A 25,190-nucleotide genomic window follows, 5' to 3' on the forward strand; every position below is an offset into this window, starting at 1 on the left:
ATGCGCATGAGCAAACTTCCCAAATGCCACCTGTTAGTGTTAGTGATACAAATTATGTATGTAAAAACTATTGAATTTTGAGGATATTTTACAAATTTCGGTGCACTTTAGTGAAAAAGAGGGACGGAGAAAACGTAATCCGTGTACTTCTACCTCTAGGACGAAAAACAACAACAAAAAAGGAATCCACGTAGTTTTGTTGACACCTGTTCAGCCCCAAAAAGTAAACAAGCATGACGTATCGTCCAATCGCCCCACATTACATCACAGATCAAATAGTGGCCTCGGGTTAAACTGTAACCTTCTGCAAGTTAGACCGAGCAAACACACCAGTCGGCCATCTTTTCTACCGTTTGTTTCAAACCCAGACTGTTTCCAGTCTCGAAATACCGCTCAAGGCGTGATTCGGATAGTTTTGAGGACAAAAATTCTTGTAAAAGATTTCCAAGATGAGCGAGGCAGGGTCTTCTTATAAAGATGGGGCGGGGATCAAGTCTTTTTTTGACGATGACCACAACAGGACCGTTAGCAGCATGGGAATCGACGATTTTCGCTACGAACCAAGAGACTCGAGAAAGAGAAAACGAGGCATCTTGTGTCCCTGTCTAACTGCTATTTTCGTCCTGGCGTTGCTAGGGGGTCTTGCCTGTGTGGGCTATTTCGTCGTCTTCAAAATGGCAGTGGAGCCGGCGCTAGGTAAGTTTGAATTCTTTATCATTAAACGTTATCATTACGTACCCAAACGGGCAAATTTGGCGCCATACGTGCGTTCAAATTCGCAACTGTCCACAGTACAACAAGCTACAATATTGTCGTTTTCAAGGTGTTGAAAGCAAGTTGATGCATAAAAGTTGGCGAATATTTGCACTACATTCCATTTTCACGGGTTAGGAGAGAATTAACTTTTTTCAGTTTTTTTTTGTCCAATCTAACAGAACTTAAGGTTATAGGCCTCTACGGTTCAGTTCCTCAAAGATAGAACGATACAAAAATTGCTACAATGGCGGTAACGTTACAATGGTATAGGTCAACATCAGCATTGAGATGCTAGTTTCGAAAATGCATTTCGAGTTTTGTTTCGAGAAACACTTTAGAAAGATGCATGAAATGAAAGAATGTAGAAGATGGAATAGGACATTGCGTCACGGTATCAGTAAGGAATAGGATATCTAAGTAGCATGAGCATGAAGATTATTCTTGCGATACATTGCTCAGTATTTGTGTATCACGGTGTTGCCAAAATTTGCAAACGGTAAACACACATTACAAACTAATAATCATAACTTAGTACCTAACTAAACAAACCGCGGATTTTTCTCTAAAGTTGAATTATGGAAAAAATGCCAGGACACAAGAGAACAGGGTATAGTAGTATGTGGCCTGTAACACGAATGGTGTTGTGTTGCAGTTATTGTTATAATGCGATTGACCCATTCTTAATGCAGTTTTACTTTGAATGTATGTAATTCCTGAAATGCAAAGGAAGGCATCGGATGAATTAAATTGAAGTAGAACTATCCTACCTGTATAGGACTTTTGGGTTACTGTAACAATTTCTCAACACAGTTCCAAGTGATTTCATACTTACACTCTTTCCTTTTTGACATTTCGATGTTTTAAACTCAAAGGAACTGTGTTATAACAACCATGAAAGCAGAACCCGTAGTGTCTTTGAATAATCCATATTTTAAGGGCGTTCCAGTTTAAACCGGTTCACCGTTGTTTTACCGTTACAACTAACGATTGCGACATATGTAATAAACAAAGGTCAATGACACACCTAGTGTGAATGTGACAGAGCTAGCTGGTCTAAACATATGTTTTTTCTACATACTGCATTTTTGTGAAATGTACAGAAATCTGCACACCTCATGTCATTTATTCAGTGTTCTTCTAGGGAAATGAGTGATTTTTATATAAAAATAGTTACATGAAACAAGGGAAAGAATGAGTCACACAGAAGGCCGCTGTACCTTTTATTTTTTTATTTTTTATTTTTTGCTTCAGTGAAAACAAGAGAATTGGTACGTGTAGTTAAAGAGCTATCTGTGCTGTAGCAATATTACGGAAAATACAGATTTGGGAGTTGGGGGGGGGGGCAATATCTTGTAAGTCACGATGTCAGGCTTGTTGAGTTTGTTTTCTTTACGCCAGCTCAGTTGAATTGTTGGGTCTGTTTGGTTTGTTTCAGTTTTCGCCGGTTCACTGAGAGGGTACTACAGCACGGTAATACGGTATAGCCAGAGCTAACATATGGCGGCTAGGTCTCGTGCATGTGATTTGACTCTCCTATATTTCACTGCATAGTCCTTCAAGGCAAATTTAACTATTCCTAATGCTGAGGTCACATTTCCAAACCGGGGCCCGGTTGGGCTGCTTTCGGGTACAAAAGGCACAATATAAAAAAGAGGAAAAAACACAAAAAGCTATAGAAACTAACAATGAGCACTACTACAGTTTTATTCTTGATATTTTTTGTTGTTGATGCAAACAACCTGACCGGGCCCGGTTTGGAAATGTGACCTCAGCATTACATAAATTGCCATGTTCTTTATCTGTGTCTGTATTGTTTGGCCGATATATACTATATTGATGACATGTACATCTAGTACATAGCCCTGTATACGCAGACACACACAGCAATATATCGGGATTAAACACGACAATTCAATGTTGTTTGTTCCGTTTTTAGGTGAATAGTTTGGATGAATAATGTCGAATCTTTAAAACTTAGTCAAAACTCGACTACGTGCACTCGTGGTTCTAGATTTTTTTTACAATTGCCCAAAACTTATCAACTATCATACATTGTATTACATTATATGAAAACTTCCCGATGATTCATAGACGCCTACAAGATAGTTTGTCGTCCCTTCCCGTGCCTGGCACTGATATCGTGGGTTGAATGATCGAACACAAACAACACCAGACTGCGGAACCACAGAATGCGCACTGTTAATATTTAACTTCTATTGAATGGACTGAGTCTGAGTCATGTCTAAAGGCTTTAAAGTACCGGAATAAATGAGACATCCACACAAAAACCCACGCGTGTTATGCACTTGATGAAGTTAAATTTTATACCATTACGTCAGTGTTTTGGTAGCTAGTGACCGTTAGAAGTGCTGCACGGGGGTGTTGGGAAAACAGCATTCAAACAAAACATGTCTACAATTTTTAAACAATATTTCTGTATGTATTTCTATATGTAATGTGCACACAAGCAGAGTATATACGAGTATTACATGTACTAGTACAAATGTATTACGTTTATTCTTATTTTCCAACAACATAGCGCTGATATGATCATGACCTGTTTTAGCTCCTTGATGTCACTATAAAGTATAAACATCCAACATTCTTGTTTCACTGTTTGTAAAATGTCGAATATTATGTTGTAACAGTAAAAATAATACTTTTCTTCTTTTTCTTTTCAGAGAAACACGTAGGAAGTGAGTACTTTTCATTCATTTTGTTTGGGTCAACAATTATTATCAATTTAATGTATAAGCCAACCTCTGCATCATTTTGTTTATAAATATGTGTTCTACTCAAGAGCGTCATTTTTTATTGTGCTCCAATTGACGAATTCTGACGTTTTCACTTCGCATAGGTTTCATATGAATGTTATTGATGTTATCATACATTATAATCATAGTGACTTACAATGTAACTTATTTTGTACACAGAAAACGCACGTAGCAAAAACAATACGTTTTCCTTTGGTAAGCATAATGATCAAGACATTCTCTTTTGTGATGCTGTCCATGTTTCATGTTGTATGAACCACGTTATTTTGCTCCCCAAAAGCGTAATTTTTCATAGTTTTCATAATTTTGCAAAGTCTAAGTGACTTTTTCATATGAATTTCATATGAATTGGATTGATGCTATCATACAATAGAATCATAGTGACTTACAATATAACTTTTCATTGTACGCAGAAATATAATGATAAAGAGAGCCATTCTCTGTTGTGATGTCTGTACATGTTTCGTGTTGTATGAACCACGTTGTTTTGCCCTCAGTAAACGGCACATGGAGTGAGTGGGGTCTGTGGTCGGTCTGCAGTGCCACGTGCGGCCGCGGGGTGCAGAAGCGCACGCGGGAGTGCGAGAACCCGCACGCACACGCCAACGACCAGCCGCTCTGCTTCGGGGAGTCGGTGGAGAACAAGCCGTGCAGCGCGGCTCTGGACTGCCCAGGTCATTAAATTAACTCTCGTTCTCGTGGAATATGAGACGTTGGTAGTCACGTGACGTGACGTCATTTACTGTCCGCCATGTTGGAGGATTAACAACAGTGGTATTGCGTGTATACAAGCCAAGAATTTATCATACGGGAGACATCAATCTAATATCTAACATGATTTTAATTTCTTAAAATCATATCGCCACACTATTAATGATTTATTCTATAGAAATATTTCTATGCGTTCCATATTACCTACATCCATAGATCTAATATGACGGATATCTTGACATATAATCTGTGACTTCGTATCAAAATGAGCAATATCCGGGCAACATGTGTTCTTTTAATGTGGATGAATAATACTTTAATGTTTAATCAAGTGGTAACTTCCCGTTTCCCTCAGATTGCGCGAGACAATGCGACGTGGGGACGCTGAACGAGAACTGCACCGCCTGCACCTGCAAGGGTCACGTGATGCTGGGCTGGGTGTACGACGAAGTCACGCGAGATCCCGTGCAGTTCGTCAAGGTGGGTCAGTCAGATTGACGTTGGCAAAAAAATGTACAAACCCCCCCCCCCAGCAACAACAGTTAGCAAATGGCAAGGCAAACAGATAGGCTATATAGGGACCTTCCATTTCAGTACCAAGGACAGGACCAGCAGACGCATAAAGCCCCTGTCACACATTCAGAACCTTCTCCGGAACACCAGCCGCGACCAATGTCTCATCAAGTTTGGGAGAGGTCTGACCATATTTATGCCACGCATATCTTTCTATTCGAATCGAATCGAATCTAAGCTAGAATCGAATCAAATATGATTCCCGAAAACTCCCCGACCACTGATGACCTACTCCCGAACACCAGCCAACCATCAGCCAAACATGGCCCAACCTCCCGTCCACGTACATACCGTACGAATGTTTTGAAGAGCAGAACGATAGCCAACCTTGCTCCCTACCCACTCCTAGTCATGGCTGGGGAGAGGTCGGCCAGTGTTTGGGAGTACATATTCGGCTATGCATGAAAGGGGCTTTACTTCGATCCTTACTTGTACACCTCTAAACTTGGGAATCTTTCTTCTGTGTGTCTCACTTGAAGGTCTACCTGGGAGACTCGGTACAGATCCTGGGTCTGAGCAACAGAACGGGACAGTTTATCATCCACGGCGTGTGCGCGAACGGAGAGAACACGGTCCGGCTGGAGCGGGACGAGTACATGCCGAAATACGTCCGGCCGTTCAGGATGAACGAGACAGCCACCCAACTCGTGGCCAGGATAGATCCGTACGGTAGGTCTCTCTCCCAGGTTTCTGTATCTGTATAACCGGTATAACCACCATACGGTGTATAACACACCAGCTTCGCAGGCACGCGGCAAGTTTTGAACGCCTCAATCATTCGTTGATAATTCTGGTACTTGAGGGACTAGTACGACTATTTCATGTTCTTTTCTGAACTTTCTTCCTGTAAAATGAACATCATGTTTCTCAGGGTGACGTAATTCAAAGACCGCCATCTTGGTGGGTTAAAGGTCATTGCTCAAAATGTCTGATTTCTTTGTCTGTATCTTTAGAATTTATCCCTTACTTCCATAGACTCATTGTTGGTGCTTTAGGAATAATCCGTAGCCATTTTGGACCTATTAACCACTCCACTGCGTGTATGTTGCCGATATTGTTGTGATACTGATGATTTGGAGGACCCTTTTTCTGTAGAGGAGCCGTACTTTCTGGAACCACAACACAAACTCCGGTACGAGGGTCAGTCTGTCGTCATGTGCTGCCGGGCAGTGGGCACTCCGGAACCCGAGTACTTCGAATGGTGGGTTGATGATTTTTTTCCTCTCCTTTATTCGTCCTCCTCCCTCTTTTATTCGTCCTCCTCATTTAAGCCACTAACTTATTGTTTTCTGTGTTTCTCTGTCTCTCTCTTTCTCTCTTTTCCTCTTTCTCTCCCCGTTTCTGTTTTCTCTGTTTCTCTCCCTCTTTCTCTCTGTTTCTCCTTTTCTCCGTTTCTCTCTCTTTCTCTCTTTCTCACTAGCTATCTCTATCTCTCGAGCTCTCACCATGTTTCTTTCTCTCTCTCTCTGTATAACACATAGCCTGGGTACCATCCGGATTTTCGCTACGCAACGCTCGAAAAAGATTTTTTCGAGCGTTGCGTAGCGAAAATCCGGATGGTACCCAGGCTATATAACACATTGATGGCGTAAGATTTGATTTTAATTTGTTAAATATCAAGAAGGTTTCGTCTAATTCTGTACTTGTATCAATCATCCATTCATTCATTGACGATCGCCCATCCATTAATTCCGACAGGCAATTTCTAGCTGTTTACAAATACACAAATATCGACTGTCCCTACACAGGTACAAGGATGACGTGCTGCTTGACTCAGAGAAGTGGGGCTACAACAACACCAACGAGCTCGAGATCTACAACATCACGCGAGAAGACGCTGGAGACTACAGCTGTACGACGAGAACTCCGGCGGGCGAGTCCACTTCCAACATCACCACCCTCACCATCTATCGTAAGTACAGACTATGATCAAGGGTGGCAGCAAAAAATAGTGAATGGGGTCCTTAAAACCAAAAGGACAAACTACAAAAAGTAAAACCGCAAGCTGTCAGATACATGTAGAGAAAAGGGTAGTAGTGTCGACAGAAAATATTTGCTGCCTGTACACTCCAAATTTCTATCTGCTGTGAGTCCTGTTTTTCAACATCAGTAGTAGTAGTCCTAACATTTGAAAATCTAAAACCAAAACGTCTGCCATTTTCCAATTCTGTTGTTCTTTTCAACACTAACTGATGTACCTACTTTTCGAAAGGCTTTCAACCATCTTCAAGAATGATGACCCACCAATTTTCTGTCACGTGACCTCTTGTGGTGCCGTCAGTGATAATGTCATTGTTTTTCCCTCCTCTTCCAGCCAATGGCACGGAGTTCTGCAACACCGTAAACTTTTTTTTAACATTCATTATTTCGACCGACCTTCAACCATCTTCAGGAACGATGACCCACTCTCTTCTGTCACGTGACTTCTGTCTGTGATAACGTCATTGTTTTTCCCTCCTCCTCCAGCCAATGGCACGGAGTTCTGCAACACCGTCCCTAACGTGTCGTACGTCCAGCTGAGCGTGCCCTGCCGGGACCCCGAACAAAACAACGACTTCGTCTCGGAGGTCAACATCGGGGTCTGCGCTAACGGTACCATCAAACCCTGCATTGTCTGGAGCGCATACAACTACACCAACCCCGGCACCTGTCAGGACCAGTTGGAGTACTGCTGCGGGCCGGTGGCCTTCGGTACTAAGCGGTTGCTATGCCCCTTCGTACCGGGCACTCTGACGCCCATTGACTACCCTATAACCACCGCCTGTGGTTGTAAGAAATGTGACGACACTTTTATTCCCACAGTCCCCGCTTCAACTACCTTCCGTCCTATCAATAACGTAGGATGAAGCTAGATCTTCACATCGTAGTCTCAAACTCCAGGCTTCTCCAAAGAAAAGTTTAGCGTTCTGTAGTGGCCCAATGGCATTGCCGGGTCATTGGTCGGTTGACCATGTTTTATGTCTGAATATCAAGACTAATAGAATTTTTCATTTTACATTTCACAGGTGATAAATTTATCATATAGAAAGTAAGTTAGGATTTCATCATTTGCTGAATTGGTTCTATGGCAATCTTTGTATTTACCAACGATTGAACAGTTTTCTGTCTTTTTTGTGTTGTTGTGGACTGTCGTGGAACTGTCGTGGAACTGTTGTATGGCATGTGGGGTTTTGTGGTGTTTGGTTTTTCATCATGACACTACAAGTGATGTATGGAAACAAAAAACTCACTAATGACTGATTTTATAAATTACTGAATAGGGTAGTAAGTTCATTCTTCAGAATTGAAATAAGACATTATGTATCGCAATGCTGACGACAAGACTTGATTTTATCTTTAAATTCTGGTCACCGTTTACTAACAATTGTGATTTTGTTGTGTACGATTGTAGCATATTTAGAGCGAAACGTAATTCAGATAGCTAACATGTGCTTGAATTGTAGACGTTGTGGCGCTATTGAATACTTATTATTGTTTCTTTTTTACATTAAGCTTATTGTTTTACTAAGGTTTATCAACTTCTTATGTACTAAAAGTCTATCTCTGTCCTGTCATAGATTCACGTGTGCATACACTGTCTTCAAAGCCTTTCAAATGAGGAAAAATGTGCAATGAATGCAAATTGCAAATATGTGCAAAAAGCGTAAATAGCATCCTAACTTAATTGTATCTAAATCTTGAATAGTTGGTTCCTTCGGTAACCGAAGGCAACATACAATGTATATGTAAATCTTGCAGGTTTATATACCAAATATGTTTCTCTGTACCCCAAATGAAAAAAAATTAGAATTCTATCTTCCGCACCAATCATAACAATATATTACGGTTTTCAATGTAAAGGTGTACTACCATGCATGTATATACACAGTATCTAGTCTTACTGTACACGCATTTTAACTGTAGAAACGTGATGCTACTTTGCACTGTTTTAGGTTTTTCATTTTCATGTTTCACGACATACTTACGTCTGAAGTGTCAGTTTGCAGTCAAGTCGGTTTACCTTTACCATTTATGCTACGTTTGGTGTTGCTATGCCACAGCTCTATTCATTGTCGTCTCTCTAGCACATGGCAATTATGTGGACAAAGATTTTCAAATCGTTGTTTGGTAAAAGCAATAAATATGTACGTTTGCAGCTATGAAGTGGATATAGTTGTGCGTTATTTCTGAAACCTAGTACAGGTATCGCGAACCTGTTTAGAGATATTAATATAGTGCATTTTGGGAAACAGTGCGTTTTTAGGATACAACGATCGGGAGTAGTTAGGGGCGTGGTTGGCAGTCAAATTTGACTTAAATTTAACCCAAATTCGATCTGATCAGACGGCTCCTAAACTTCAACCAACCTTGCTTGTTTGTCGGTTGTTGGTTGTGGGAAAGGTTCTGAATGTTTCTATAACTTAAACTTTCAACTTTGTCTTTTCACTTTATCCACTGAACCACATATAACCTAATGACATTACCTCTGTTCGAAGAGAAAGACGAAAGGTAGTGGATGCTAACTGAAACGTCTGACCGTTTCCAAAATCATATCCAGTTGCTTGAATAACCTCCGTAAGTTTCTAACCTTCGCCACCTTTCAGCCAAGATGACACTATCACCATATTGTTATAACACCTTGAAATTAATCTAAATACCGGATTTACAAAACAAATCTAAACTTTCCGGGTCAGCACACATGAACAGATGCTCAGAAAGGAATCATTGGCGCTTTTGTTTGGCCCACCCATATCAATAATCATGCAATACACAACAAACACAAAAACTATTGACACTCTCGGTGCGTTTAACGCTCTATCAAAATAAACAATTCCTGTGGTCCCTTTTCACGGCACGCGCGCGTACAAATATATAACACCGGTACAATCTGGTTCAACACAGAGCTTTGTTTCATCATCAATTAAAAAAATGATTCATAAATATATGTACAGTAGTTTCTTTGGTTGCTCACTGTGCGAACTAGACTGAAAATTCGTGCCAATCTTTGTCGTAAGTGTTCGGGAGTGTTCGGCTTTTGTCGCCTTGTGTATTTACTTAGTTTGTATTGGCTACAAGGACGATGATGGAGGTGATATAAACAATGTAATAAACCCCTGGTAGCTTAGGTTTCAAACATATGCCACAAAAACACCGCCTTTTAGCTTGTTTTGTGTGAGTTATTTTTGACCCAAATGTTGTAAAGGTCGGTAAGACATACGTAATGAGTTGTACAAGAAAGCGGTTACTCAAGCAACTGGATAGGCTTTGAAACTGTCAGACGTTTCAAGTAGCATCCACTGCTACAATCATTTAGACAGTCCATAAGAAACAAGAAGCAAGACAAGCTAATATATTTATTATCAAGTTAATGAATAGTTGTAGAAATGTTGGAATGTTATCTTGAATCTACTAGTTGTGCAAGCAAATATATACATATCGTTATGCTAAAATTTGCATCAAGAAATCATACTTGGTACCCCACTAGGAACACAGTTGTACATTGTTGAAAAAACGCAAACCCCATTTACTGTCACGGAAAATACATTAATCATTCTAATCTTCTTTTGTTGAGTTGTCAAATCTGAAGGACATAGTTCTTTATCTCTACGTCTTGAAATGAACACCGCTAAAAACTTAAGCACGTTTTTAATGTGCTCTTAGCAGAAACAAACAAACCAAGCACTGTTCAGCACTAGCTCTAAACAACGGGACATCTGTATTTTGGAACGTCGCTCAAAATGGCGGAGACAAAAAGTGACCGTCGTCCAAGTAGACACTGATATGCTCTTTTTCACCCAGTGTAAAGTATCGGTTACAACAACAACAGGCACAGAAGCCTGGCACAATGGACACCTGTCATCTGTATAAATAATGGCACCTGTTAGTTGTTTAGGTTAGAGGTCAATCTGTCTACAATAGGAAAGTTAGAATATTCCATTCTGAAAAACATGGGGTGGTTGAATCGTTAACATTGCATATAAATTGATTAGTATTAGCTATATATCACCCCATGAAAATTTAAAATGGAATAACCTTTTGCTATCGCCAGAGCTTAGGTAAATAACAGTTAATCAACAAAATAACAAATGACAAAAGAAGAGACAGTGATTTGGCTTGGATAATCTGATGACATCGGAACGGATGTGACAGGTTACCGGGACCTCACAGTGAGTCCCCCCGTTGAAGAATCGTCCTTTGTCCGGTGTTCAGCGGACGCACCCCGGTCTGTCGTACCCTCGGGCAAATGTCAACTCTTACACAAACCCACAAGCCTGTATTTCCGTGACCGACTATTGTTATCTGTGGAATTAAATACCCTTCAACGTGCCACCCAAGTGCAAAAAGTCGTAGCGCCAGGGAATCGTACAAAGAGGAACTTGGGTTCAACTCGGTACGGTGTCAGCTCAACTACGCAAAACATTACAGGGTACGTATACCCAAATTTCTTATTACTTATAACTTACATATTTGAATGGTAGTTGCTAGTATATTGTTGTTATCTATATAGACCACGATACATAGCTAGTATACGTGATTTTTGCTCTTTCGAGGCATAAAAATTATTTGAAAAAGTAGTATTTTATCATTATTATATTCAGGATTGCTACGGTTATGTAGTTTTGTATCCACGTATTATGTCATACGTGTGTATATGTGTTTTTCAATTTGGTTGGCAAGTTTGTCTAGTAATTTATCAAAGATTTTCTTTGCTGCATCATTATTCGGGGTTGGTACGGTGGTTAGTTATTTTTGTATCCACGAATTACGTATATGTTTTTAATTGGCAAGTTTCTTTAGAATCAATCAAAACATATTCTACTGTGAGATACCCGACTCAAAGCCTAGTTACAAGGCAATAACAGATGGAAAGTAACACGTACATAGCACTACTTCAGCGTAAGGTCATTAGCATCCTAAGTCTGTGTGTATAGTTCTTGTTCCTGAAATTGCCCCCTACATTTTTGTACGCCGTTGGTGGAACATTTAAAAACACATAAGTCAACCTGGGCACAGCCGGTCGCCCGAAGCCGACTTGATGACAACTCCAGCTCGCATGGACGACGAAAACACAACTAGTGCCGACAGAAACACGTCCAAGTCTTGTAGCCATTTGTACGGGGTCAGTGCACAAGGTCAGAACAAGACTGACAGCTTCTGCAGACGATAAAATTGACACGTAGTCTTTTTACACCCAGAATTTTCCCAAACGATATCATTTTCAAAACCTTTTTTGTCATGTACGTACTTTATTTATTTCTGTTTTGTTTATGAAGCTTTACCTCATTTGTGTCGAAGCTAGGTACTCATTTACGCCTGAGTCAAGTGAAAAAAATAGGTGTTGAGTGCCTTTCCCAAGGACACAACGATGAGACCTAACAGGGATTCAACCCCAGAAACTTCGGATTCTGAATCGATAGCCCTAACCACAAGGCAAGCTTGCCACCTCAAGACCATCTTGCCATCATAAACCACATTGCCACACTTTTCTGAGTGCGTATTTGCTGGAAAATAATGTCTATCCTCCTTGAGGTAAATTAATCTGAGCTTGTTTTGAAACTAGAGTCCTGCACATTCTCTTTCCGTGGCGCTGAGAACAGAGCAGCACAGTTCATGCACCTGCGTTACGTCATTTATTTGCGATATTCAATTCAAGGCCGCCAATCTCCTAAAACTCGCTCCACGGAAAGAGTTTGCAAACAAGTAGCATCACTTGTGAAAATGAATTTAAATTTGCTTTCTTTGGTACACACGCGTACGGGTAGCCATGATACATAGAACTTGATACACAAATTTTCTCACTTCAAAGACCTAGCTGGTGATGTAGTCACTAGATTGAGATTCGTAACCTACGATAACTGCAAGAACGTTTTTAAAAAACCCTACGTGAAACTCGTAGGAAGAACACAAATGAAAAATTGATCACTGAATTGGGAGTCCTATAATGTCATATTTTCCAAACGTTTAAATCAGAATATCCGTGACGTTACCTAGATGTACTAGGCCACAACCGTCGGCTAGCTACTAGGCTAGCGAATTCTTCAAGTAAAATGGAAAACTGCCTTGTACTCTCCAAAACAGAGGTTGATGAAGAAAATTTTGACCTTTCTATCATATGCCCCGTGCGACATAAAATTACAGGGCATATGATAGAAAGATCACGATTTTTTTCACCAATCTCTGCTTGGAGAGTAACTGTCTTGGCTTTCTTTCTAAGACGAACGGCTGTCAAGTGACCGTGACCTCTCAGAAAAGCTGTCTGGTAGACCGAGCACTTAATTTCGACCACCGGGCGACGACAGCCTGCCCACCTGTCGCCACAATGGACAGAACTGCCTTTGTTTGTTTTCATTCTGTCGCTGTTTTGTTGGTCGTCTGTGATGAAGTTGTAAGCGGCTGGGCACGTTCGGCGTACGACAGGTATACGACAGTCTTGGTGCAGTCTTGAAAGTGTCCTACAAAATTTAGCTGTTTTGTGACTGAAAAAAGTCGAGGATCCTTGTCGACGTTCGTTTCTAGCACGCCCTCCCTTAAAGAAAATTCTACAAAGCAAAATCGTGCTACGTATATTACCACTAGCCAGTCTAATCGTCCCCTTGACTTGAATATCCAAGGTCAAGAAAGTCTTAAGAAAGGGTCAAAGACGAACGCCACGAATCGACGTCTTAAAAGGCTTAATCCCTCAAGTGTCTACATCCCCGCCCTAACACAGTTTAAACATTACGACGACAAGAAAAGCTTTCGTTCAGAGATGACAAAAGTACCTCCCCGCCACGACGGCACCTTTCCCCGCCCCCTCCCCCCTGAGTGTTTAGAACAGGCTGGATATTGTTTCCCAGACCTTTCAATCCCCCTTAGAGGGGTCAGGGTTTATCTAACCCTATAAGAGCCAACCGACTCTGCTTTCGAACCCCCCAATCGCTCGCCGGAAATTCCTCGCATTGTGTGGTACAATAAAGCCTCGCAGGTGACTGGATGGTGCAACAAAGGAGCTCGCGCTCGCTGGAGTTTTGTTTGGCCGTGGAACAAGGCACATGCTTGCGGGCTGACGGCGGCTACCATTTAGTCCCCTGCAACTCTACACTCCCCACTCCTCGTCCTTGCCCTCTATGTAAACACTGTCGCCCAGTTCTACAGTATAAACGCTGTTAGTACTCGCTCTTTGCTTTCAGACTAGACTGGAGTACACCGCAGTACAGACATGAAGAGCGAAGGCAAGAAAGGCGAACTACAGACGTACAGACTAGTACTTCTAGGAAATGCAGGTGTCGGAAAATCTGGTAAGAAACTTTCTCCATTCGTGTGTTTTGTAGAATTTGTAATGTTAAGGCAATGTTTGCGTAGTTTTTTTTTTAACTTGGTACTGTTTTGTGCATAGACACGTGTGGCAACGTGTCGTCTGGGAAAGGTAACTTGATAAACTCGGCAAATTGGACAACAATTAGACTTTACAGAACTAATTTACTATTTCAGAACAGTCTTCAACCATCGTTTCAAATGAACGGTTACATTTTTGAATGTCTAAAATAAAATCATGTCTAAATGGTATAACAACTGCACTCTGTGTGTAGAAACGTGCTATCTTTCAGACAGTCGTTTTAAAACACAGGTTTGCGTTTCTTAAGACATAGACTGTCTCTTGTGCGCGTGTCTGAAAGGGCCCTCTTACTACAGGCCACTTAAACGTTAGAGAAGCCATTTACTGAGTGATGTCAGCCATGAGGGCACCTTGCATAAAACTGGAGCAACTTGGTACTGAGTTGTATGTCTGTGTGGTTTAGATAGACTAGCTTCTATGTGAATATTTACGTAAAGCATGTTTTAAAAGATCTCTTTACTCACTTTAATTTCAAAAATTAAATAGCATACTTTATACTATAAAATGTACAATAGTTTTTACGGTATGCCACGTAGGAATGTTGCTCTACAGTCTTCAATAGTGTGTAGAGTTGTATGAGTCAAAAGTGAACAAAAAAACACAACACGTGGCTTCCAAAACGATACACCTATTCATGATTTTATTTCTGACCGTGTCCTAAAGCCATTTCATGATATTTCAACCGGAAAGTTGGAAGTAAAACTGTTCACATATCGTCGCCAAGGAATAAACACTTCTAAACACTGCAGCCATGGGTTTGGTACGTATGGATGTGGTGATTCACGTCCGAACCAAAACATATCAGGTTCAACGTCGCCATTGTTGTCGCCTGTTAGAGATGTCAATCATAGTTTGCTGAGGGAAACAAAGCCTTTGAAGATGGCGGTTAAGCACAGAACATGACAGTACTGACTTGTTAGCCTCTATCAGGCTTCGGGAGGCGGCTGGACAGAGTAGAAATTGGCCAAATAGAGAGATAACATGCCGATGAAGTTGGTCCGCTAGAGAGTACATTTTGCCGCATTTTAGTACATTTCGCGGGTACGGAAAATGTATTATCTATAGCGGACCAACTCCCTCGGCATGTTATCTCTCTATTTGGCCAATTCAACTCTTTCCAGCCGCCTCCCGAAGCCTGGTAGAGTACTAGAGGCTACTGCCTGCGAATCTGGTGTGTTACGCCGAAAGGCGGTTATACCGGCTATACTAATACAGATACAGAGGCTCCAATAGAAACCTATAGGCTGTGGGCAACTGTTAAGCCTTTCCCTGGATGTTTTTCTCCTGTTCACGTTCCTGGCGGCTTTTAAAACATTCCTGCGGACAGGCAGTCTCAAAAACATAGACAGCAGGCGGCACAGGCTCAGTACTCAAAACACATGGATACTTACACCGCAAGTATTCCAATGAAAATACCGGGTTTCTACCACATACCACCACTGACCAGACTGCCCAAAGGGATAAAATGTATTCGTGGGCTCCATTCAAATACCAAAGGAACAAACTCTATTGAGAAATCCAAATCTCAACACTTTGAAATATCCTCCATACAAAAATACAACAAAACATATCAACATGTATGTATGCATGCATATGTAACTACAAATATATTTATCCGTTGTGTACAATAACTGTAATACCTGTTATATGTATATACTTCTACTGTTTTATTTTTTCTTAGCATATGCAATTGACCAGCTATAAAATACTCTATCACATATTACAATTAGTATCATTGCCAGTGATACAAAAAAATCAGATCTGATCCAGAACCAAAACACTGTGAAGTTAAAAAATTCCTCCCTATGTTTTGCCTCTGTGGATGTTTTAAAGCATGTCTTCAATGTTTACATCAGGAGTTGGTAAACTCGGTGTGGTTTAAAGATTGCTTATTTTTTCCTACAGCGATCACAGTACGATACTTGTGTGGAAGATTCCTTCATGAGTACGACCCTACGTTAGGTGAGTACATTTCACTTGTAGAGGGTATCTCAGTAACGTCACAGCCGCCATATTGGCTGGTTAAACCTGGGAGAGCAAGAGCTCTAAATCTGCACCCGTGGTCACGTTTCTGCACGTTGAATCGCCGGCACGGGGGCCAATGATTTAGTCATGATTACATGACTGTTATAGGGTTTAACCATCCAACATGGCGGCCAATACGTCATAGTCACGTGGGTGTAAACAGCCAATTAGACAGCCGGTCTTGGTACATGTATCGTGACATATTACCTTAATGATGCAAACAGAAGCGGGCAGATTAATGAGTTCTCACCATTTCACAACTTCGTATTTTTGCTCCATGAATATGTCAATATAAACATTGGGATAGTTTTATATCAACTTACGGTTCGTAATTAATTGGCTAGAATACTGACCCTGAAAAATCTGTTTTTCAAGCCTTAATTATTTATTAAAACTGCATTCCCAGGTTCAGGTGTATTAAAACTGTCACAGTGGTTTATTTATCTTAAGTTATTGACTGACGTATCAATTGATTACTAGGAAGTGACTTGGGAGTTAATTAAATGTAATAACTCGTGTTCAGTCTGCTAACAGAACACCTTCCTGTGCGGTCTGGGTTTTATATTTCTCTATTTGTTGATTTATATTTGTCCAGGTGTGTTGTGTGTACTTGTGTTTATTTATCTTAGTCTTACCAATTAGATTGTGCCTTTCAATAGGTCCCATGTCATGTTAGGACGAAAAGGGCATGTTTTATTTGAAACGTGGATTGTTTAGTACTAGTCTTTTCACACGTTTTCAAAAGGTGATCATGAAGTAGCGAACGTAGTCCAGTGGTTAGCCACCCTGCCTCTAGACTAAGGTTAGGTTGGGAGTTGGAATCCTGGCTGTTGTCGCTCACACGACATGCACGCTACTGGAAAGGGTTGTAGTCCTTAGGACGGGACGTTAAGCTGTGGCCCACTGTTCATTGTGCTTGTCGAAAAAAGATAAAAGAACTTTCCTGGTACAAGGAACCTGTAAATTGTGTATAAACCCTCCGTCTTCTCTGTCACAATTAGTGGGGGATTAGCTCTTTAGTGAGCTAAACTTGGATCAAGATCACTTTCCTTTCCTTATGTTACTACTCTTAGTTCAGCGAAATACTTACGTAATTATATTTCAGTCCATACCATGGTATGGATGAAATATATTGTGTTCTCTCATGTTGCCAGTTTTACACTAGGGTAAGTTTGGAATAGTCCACTTTTGCGTGGGATTTAGATGGACTGAAATATGCTGTATTTGCTCCCAAGCAAATGTCGGCCTTTCTAGTTTGTATCCGTTTTCTCAACTTCCGCTCACAGCCGCTTTATAGACATAGGAGGAATGTTAGTCATGTTCTACCTTTAGCCAAGCTACATTCTTTCCACACAATCCAAGCCGTGACCCTTCCAAAATAAACACGTACGGGTCGGCCATGTTATTTTTCACCCGGGCCGAACAATAATTGTCACCTGACTACAATAACAAATACGAGTACAGGCCTGAAATAGTCGAGATTCGGTACAGTGTACGTAGCTTTAATATGCCTGACAGTTAGAAAACTCTTTTAACGGTCGAATTTAAATTTTAAAGGCATCCAATGAAATTTCAGGGCGGTCAAAGAAAATAAGAATATTATGGATGAGGAAATTTTTTTATCACATTTTCGTCACATTTTCACACCTGAAGCGTTTGAAATAACCAAAAACAAGCAATATTGGTTGTTAGTATGTTCACTTGTTAAGGGATTGTTCATTTGTGTTTTCAGAGGATTGCAAAGTTTCACTTGTTAAGGGATTGTTCATTTATGCTTTCAGAGGACTGCTATGAGAAGGAAGAAACAATAGACGATCAGAGTATGAAGATCCAGATATTCGATACAGCAGGACAGGTGTGTTTTTTAATACGATTATTTATATTTGTATATATTTATATAATCTATTATATTTAACATTCGACATAAACATATCACACTTGCAGTCTAAAGATTGAATTATGGTGATAATACATGAATTATGAATCATTTATACACTTACACAAAAGTTATTTCATTTGATAAACCCAGGAGGGGACGACTACAACAGGAGATGGGTATCTGGACGAAGCTCATGGTATAGTCTACGTTTATGACGTCACCGAGCAAGGTTCTTTCGACGTCGCCTCACAGTTCAAAGGTCACATGACGGAAATAAAATCCAACCTCCCCGTCCTTTTTATCGGAAATAAGGTATATATACTTTCATGTCCTTTTATATTTTGTCACTTTAGCATTGCGTTTGCTTATACGCCGATTTGAATCAGTTTTGTTCTGTTATATCTAGGTTTTATTTAGTTAACTTATTGTGTTAGTTTCTTGATTAAAAGTATCAAGGAGGAAGACATTGTACAAACCTTGCAGGCTTCTTTTCTCTTCCTGCACACTGTTTTTCCTTGGTTTCGCATATTTCTGTTTACCGAAGGAAAACATATTGTTTTTGCACTGTCAGTTTCCTCTTCTCCAAACACATAAGGTCAATGACCTAAAACAGACGTCTGTCACCATGGTAACTGGTGTTGGGTTACATCATGTTGCAATTTTATAGTAGGAGGGATTTAGACTCCTGTCACCATATTTATGATTGTCTTGAGTAAGAAGAGGTAAACATTTTGCATTTGCTTTGCAAATGCTACTTTTCTAGTTGTTGATTAATGTTTGTTCTTTTATTTATTCAAATGAAGGTCGACCTGTCACACTTGAGACAAGTGACGACATCCGATGCGGAGGCGTTCGCAAAGCAGCATGGGTGGAGGTTCGTGGAGGTCTCGGCTGCCGTCGACACCGAGTCGGTCCGAGACGCCTTCCATGATCTCGTGAGAATCATCCGCGTGAAAGAACGAGAGGAGGGAAACAAGCCCAAGAAGAAGATGCTGAGGAGACGGTCGACGTCGAATTTCTTCGGACTGGGAGGAGGCGACAAGGAGAAGGAGAAGGCAGAGAGGAAGGACTCCGGACCGAAGAAGGAAGTCCCGAAAGGGAAGCAGTTGAGAAAAAGATCAACCTTCTTAGACATGAGAGACTTTCTTAAGGGACTTCGGGTGGTGCATCCCAAGGAAGATGTGTAGATATATTATAAAGGAGGTTAAGAATCGAATGGACAAAGACGAAAAGACCTTCTTTCAGGGCCGAAGACGAATTGTGAAGAGTCCAAAAAGGATCAGAAGACAAGAAACACTTCGCAATCTTGAGAAGGACATTTTGAATATGTACAATTGTAACATAATGCATTTCACCATGCATCGAACTCCATGGAGAAATAATACTGCAAAGCGAAGTTCACCAGCAGGAAATCCTCACATGCATTTGATCTAAGAGATCCTGACTTGATGCTCTATTCTGAATCGCTAGGTGCGCACTTGATCCATATGAGGGCACGAAATTGCCAACAAATGACAACATGTCCTTTGAAGTACTCTCCAAGCAGAGGTTGAATGGGAAGATGTGACCTTTTTCTATGCCCCGTTTTTTTCTGACAGCCGGCCCATCCATCGGTGGCCAATTGGATACTGTCGGCCGGCTGGATACTGTCCGCGTGTTGGATACTATCTTTGGCCACCAAAAGATCTGCTTGGAGATTACTTTGAGGGTGGATTGAACTTCGAGAGTTTCTCAGAAGGCACAAGCGCCAGCGACACCTAGCGGCTGACTGGTCACTCTACAGTCTACTGTTCACCATAGGTGTACCGACTGAATAGATATTTCAAGACTTAAATCAACCCATGCCATTAATGTATTACAATAATGTAAATGGAATTTTGTACTTTATTTCTGTATAATATTGTACCGTACTGTATAGTATAGTATTGCATTGTATTATTACATGAAAGAACTTAGGTAGAAAATTATAAACACGTTAAGGCTAAGTAAAGGAAAAGAAATATTGCACTATGAAGAATTGTAGAATGGCATCATAATTGGATTTCTGTATCAGAATTTTGCTATTTCTTGGTAATATGTATAGCAAAACAACTTTCTGCATATTTCTTTTCTTTCCTTTATTTCAGAGAAAGAATAATCAAAATTACCAATTCCTTAAGAAATGTACAGTACACAGGGTAAAGAGCGATGCATGTACATTTTGCTAACATTATATCATCATTTTCAATTATTCTGTAAAAGAAGAGCGATTAAAATTCATTTGTTGCAAGGATGAAATAAAACTATAACTCACAATTGTGTTGCTATTGATATACTATACTATTTTGAATAGATATCAATAGACCGATCCAGACTGCCCAACACAACACAATCAGCAGTTTAAATAACCGTTGATAGTATGGCAACCAATGAGAGAGTTTCTATTTTGAATTTCTACCTTTCGACGGTGGATGGGGCTATTAGATCGCTGATTGGTGCATGTGAGATCCTTCGCAATTATTGAGGTTTTACAGAAGTCAGAAAGGCTGAGAATATGTACGAACACCTGTTTATAATTGTTGATGTCCCTTTGGCCTAGAAAATAGTCCTTCCCCAAAGGCACATAACCCACTTTTCTACTTTCAGGCAAGTGTATAACGTCATTAGGGTTCGGCTCAAAGGTTAAACATTATTTCCAAAGAATAAACACAATGCCCCAAAATGATATTACGGGACGACAAGGAATGTTTGGCGTAATACCAAGAACGTTATGTATCATTTCTGAAGTTAACCTACTTGCTGAACTGTTTAAAATGTTGGATTCGATCAGGTTTAGAACAGGTCGTATGGCGTTTAAGGTGATCATTATCATAATCTCCAAGCAGATATATGTTGTAAGTATTTTCAGGATCGGTGAAAAATAAAAGAGACGTCCTACGAGTCGTTTTGATAGAGAAACAAGACGAACAAAATTGAGCAAAAACCTTACATCTGCTTGTAGAATGGTGTGACGTTCGACACGTGACACGAATGTCAACCACTTTCAGTAATCTCATCTCCATGACTAAAAGAAAATATTTTTGGGTACGATGACGCTCAATTTTGAAATACTCCCTATTAGCAAGTGGTCACGCCTGAACATTACATATGCAACCGGCCAATCAGGCAGCAGTTTACATCAGACTGCAGTTGAGTAGCGTCGGTGTGAGACTGTGTCCTGAACTAGTGCCAAGACTAAACATATAAGCTCACGATCTCAGTTGGAGTCCCTTTCTCAAGAAAGAAACCATGACGCAAGCATTTCAAGACTTCTTGAAGACGGTGGTCATCCCCAAAGGTAGGATACGTTGGTATTTGTTGTTTGAAATCCTTGTCTAAGACATATCACCCCTGAACATAATTACAGCCTTGGCCCACTTACGCAGAAAACAGGACTTCCTGCCGCCATGTTTGTATTTCCTAGTAAAGTACTTGAACCTCCTTTGTAAGCCTTAGAGTAAAGGTAGTGTAACATTTGGGTCACGATTCATAGTATTCAATCTTAAACGGTTGCAAAGAAGATAAATGGTGTATCTTCGTACTGAAGCTCCCACGTGGACATCATTCAGGCTTAAGATGCGTTACGTGACGATTTAACTTGAAACACCTGCTCTTCTTAATAGCCCCTAATCCCTCAGTTGTCCTAAAGTGAATCCTGAGGGGTTTTATAATTACTTCTGTGTTTGCGTAATAATAGACCTTAAAATTGACCTATTCCCCTGACGAAAATTAAAACTGTGTTATCCAGACAACAATGTTTACTTTATTCTACATACCAATGGGGTTTCGTCACATGAGTAAGCGAAGTTGCTGTTCCAGTGTAAAGATGACAGTTCTTGAAATTATCGCTAGGTGACGCCGCTCTCGATCAGTTCAATTTACACCATGACTATAAACTTTCAGCAGCCTTGATTCTTCGACTCGACTTGATAACAACATGTACTGTTTTAGGTTCTCGTTTGTTGTATTTTCCGTCAATAATTTCAACAAGCACCACACATGATATAATACTCACGAAAAATGGATGAAAATACATCAGACCTAAGCTTTTGTAATTGTATATACATTTGCACATTTCTACATTCTAGAAAGGTAACATTTTCAAAGCAAATGCATAATGTTTGCCTTAACATATATTCTTACTCAAACCATAGAGGTAGTACACATTTTTCTATCTCCATGCTCAAAAACATTCAGACAGGAGTCTAAATCCCTCCTGCTATAACATTGCAACATGATGTAACCCGACACTAGTTGCCATGGTAACAGACAGTCTGGTTTGGAGAAGAAGAGGAAACTGAGCAGAAACAATATGTTTTCCTTAGGTAAACATAATTATTTTCACACAGATGACTTGGACTTCGGTAAAGTGGTGACCCTCAGCTGCACCGACACTGTCGACGTCACGCCGGAAGTGTACTGGTCGGCCTTTGATGACTACTTCCGGTTGCAGTCCTATGTTGGAATGCACGAGAACACCAAAACAATCAAAGGTAATCATCATCATCATCATCAATAATCAACAACTAATTTTTGGCGACGCCTCAGGGGCGTTGCCGATTCGTTTCACGATACATGTACATTGTATTTTATTAGCTTTACAATTTTTTTTCTGTTTTGTACTTCAGACTCATCTCTTGCGGATGTTAACGTTTTTCGATGATAATATATTATGTTAATGTACGACTAGAAAGGCATGCAGCAGATGGGAAGTGACGTCACACACTACGTCATGCTGTGAAGTAATTAACATAGCCGCAAGGTGGCGCACAAATGTTTACCGTAGAAAATTCATAGATGTTTTCCTGCGTTTTTGGTCAGGCGATGGCGGCGTGGGGACGGTTATAGAGTTCGACTTCATGGGCGGAAAGACAAAGGAAGAACTTGTGGAGAAAGATGACGCCACCAAGACTTGGGCCATCGAGATGCTGGGTTCTAATCCCATGTTTACCAGCTACAAGGCTACGGTTAAGGTAAGTGCTTGAAAATTTCACCCTCGTTGCGACAGAAAAAAAGGTACGTAGAATAGCGGTAAATGTGCGTTTTTACGTCGATGAAGGTTAGACATTAACGAGATACAAAATACTGTCAGTCAAACAAATGGATAAATAGCTTTGACTTCGAGTGGTAGTAGACTGTAGCGGATGCTACTTGAAACGTCTGACAGTTTTTAAAATCTATCCAGTTGCTTGAGTGACAGTTTTCTTGTGTTTTCTTGCGCATTTTCTGTCTGTTTGAAGGTGGAAGAAGACACGGCTGAGACAGCCAACGTGACCATGACCGTCGTGGCGACGTCAGCGGTCCAAGACGCTGAGAAGAGAAAGTCTCAACTTGCCTTCACCAAGTACATGCTGCGGAACCGCATCACTGAGGTACGATTCAGATTTCTAGTTTAATAGGAAAATATGGAAAAAAAATTAAAGGAGAACCTTTTGGAAAACTGAGATTTTAAGTGTGTATTTGTAAGTTAATTCTGTATTTGCAGGTACTAGTAATTCCTATTTGTACATTGCGTATACCTGCTTTATTCTGTATTTATGCATAAAGTATATATATTTACCTATTTATGTACCTTTATTGTTAACGATCGAGGCCTGGAAGATTAGCAACTAGGGGCTAAAGGGTACCACAGTAAACTCCAAAAAACTCAACTAAAATATCATGTTGAATACGATACAAATTGCACTATGAACGAGTTTGCAATGTTAAAAAAAACGATTTGTTATCTATTTCTCCTAGGTTCTCTGCCTTCTTGCGGACAACGATGGCAACGTCTTAGACTTCGAGATTGAGGTGGACTGCGCCTTTAAGAAGATGTGGGACGCGGTGGACGACTGGAGCGGCTGCTCGTGGGTCTGCCAGGCCACCGGCGCCGAGGCCTGCCCCCTACCGGAGAAACACGACCTGCGCAGGAAGGTACATTAACCCTGAGCCTCCATAGCATGCCAAAAACTGGAGGGGTTTTTTTTTGGGGGGGGGGGTCTTTAGGGTCTTTGGGAGCTTTTATGTGCTATTTTCTGATTGCACATAGACAACATAGCAGGCCTGGTTGAATTACCCCCTTTTTCCAGAACTGGGCTAATCAGAAAACAGCCGAAGACCACCAAACCCCCAGTTGTATAAGCCTGCTACGGAGGCTACATTAACCCTCAAACCACCTCAGGTTTTTTGCGACAAATCTTACCGTATGGAGCCAAAACTAACCCCGAATATAGCTTTTTTGTGACGCTATTTTGTAATGTGTAGTTCTATTAATCTACGAGGGACAATTTGACATAATAAGTGTGAATAATTTATGCTCATTATCATAATTTATGGCAGCCATGTCGATGACCTTTCATGACCCTCCTAGGTGTTCTTCGGCGAGAGGGCGCTGGACGAGCGTTTGGTGAGCGTGTCGGACAACCCGCCCAGTCTGACCTATGAACTCGGCAGGAGTGACGTCATGAAGACCCTGTTCTACCGCGGAAAGGTGCGACGGAAATTTGTGACCATATTTGGTCATCGTGTGTTTGTAACAAATCTGAAATTGTGACCAAATTTGGTCATCACAGTTGTTTGTTAAAAAACTGAATTTGTGACTATATATGGTCACCGTGCATCCAATGCAATTTCAGGGCAGCAAAACTGGATTTTTAAATATTATATAAAGTCAATTTTTTGGTCAGTTTTTTTAGTTAATTGCATGAACCCTATTCCATAGGATGCAGATATCTGTGAGGCATAAAAAAATGGACTGAAAAGGGTTATTATTTGATTCGTGTCGTAGGCTGTTTCTAGATAATTAGTGGTGGTGACAAAATGAGGGACACAATATCGTCCAAGGTTGATGAAAGGGAATTTCACATAGAAGCTGTAACTGCAATGCTGAAATGATTCTCTAGGTGGCGCTGGAGAAGATCAGTGACCAGAAGACGAAGGTGAAGTACACCGCCATCTTCCTGCCCCAGCCGGGAGTCGACGCCAAGGCCAACATCAAGCCGCTCATGGATTATCGTCTGCAGTTCATCAAGACCAAATTCCAGGAAGAATAAAACCGAATCTATCGGAAACTAATGCCCATCAGCTAGTTGGCAAGTTCGGCACAAGAGCGGCAAAA

The 25,190-nt window shown here is 40.7% G+C and overlaps 1 protein-coding gene and 1 pseudogene across 1 annotated transcript; both read left to right on the forward strand.

The window, feature by feature from the left end:
* The first annotated feature begins 283 nt into the window (after positions 1-283).
* Positions 284-19,263, forward strand: LOC109468971 (annotated as a pseudogene).
* A 1,961-nt stretch (positions 19,264-21,224) lies between these two features.
* On the forward strand, positions 21,225-25,135 carry LOC109469015. The gene is made up of 7 exons (XM_019767404.1): positions 21,225-21,389; positions 22,441-22,584; positions 22,913-23,064; positions 23,332-23,463; positions 23,831-24,007; positions 24,444-24,563; positions 24,976-25,135. Exons 1-7 carry the CDS (start codon positions 21,341-21,343, stop codon positions 25,123-25,125), a joined length of 924 nt encoding a protein of 307 aa, XP_019622963.1. The 5' UTR covers positions 21,225-21,340; the 3' UTR covers positions 25,126-25,135.
* Positions 25,136-25,190: the final 55 nt, after the last annotated feature.

The sequence above is a fragment of the Branchiostoma belcheri genome, unplaced genomic scaffold (assembly GCF_001625305.1).
Source record: "Branchiostoma belcheri isolate BF01 breed outbred unplaced genomic scaffold, Haploidv18h27 scaffold2, whole genome shotgun sequence".
Classification (NCBI taxonomy): domain Eukaryota; kingdom Metazoa; phylum Chordata; class Leptocardii; order Amphioxiformes; family Branchiostomatidae; genus Branchiostoma; species Branchiostoma belcheri.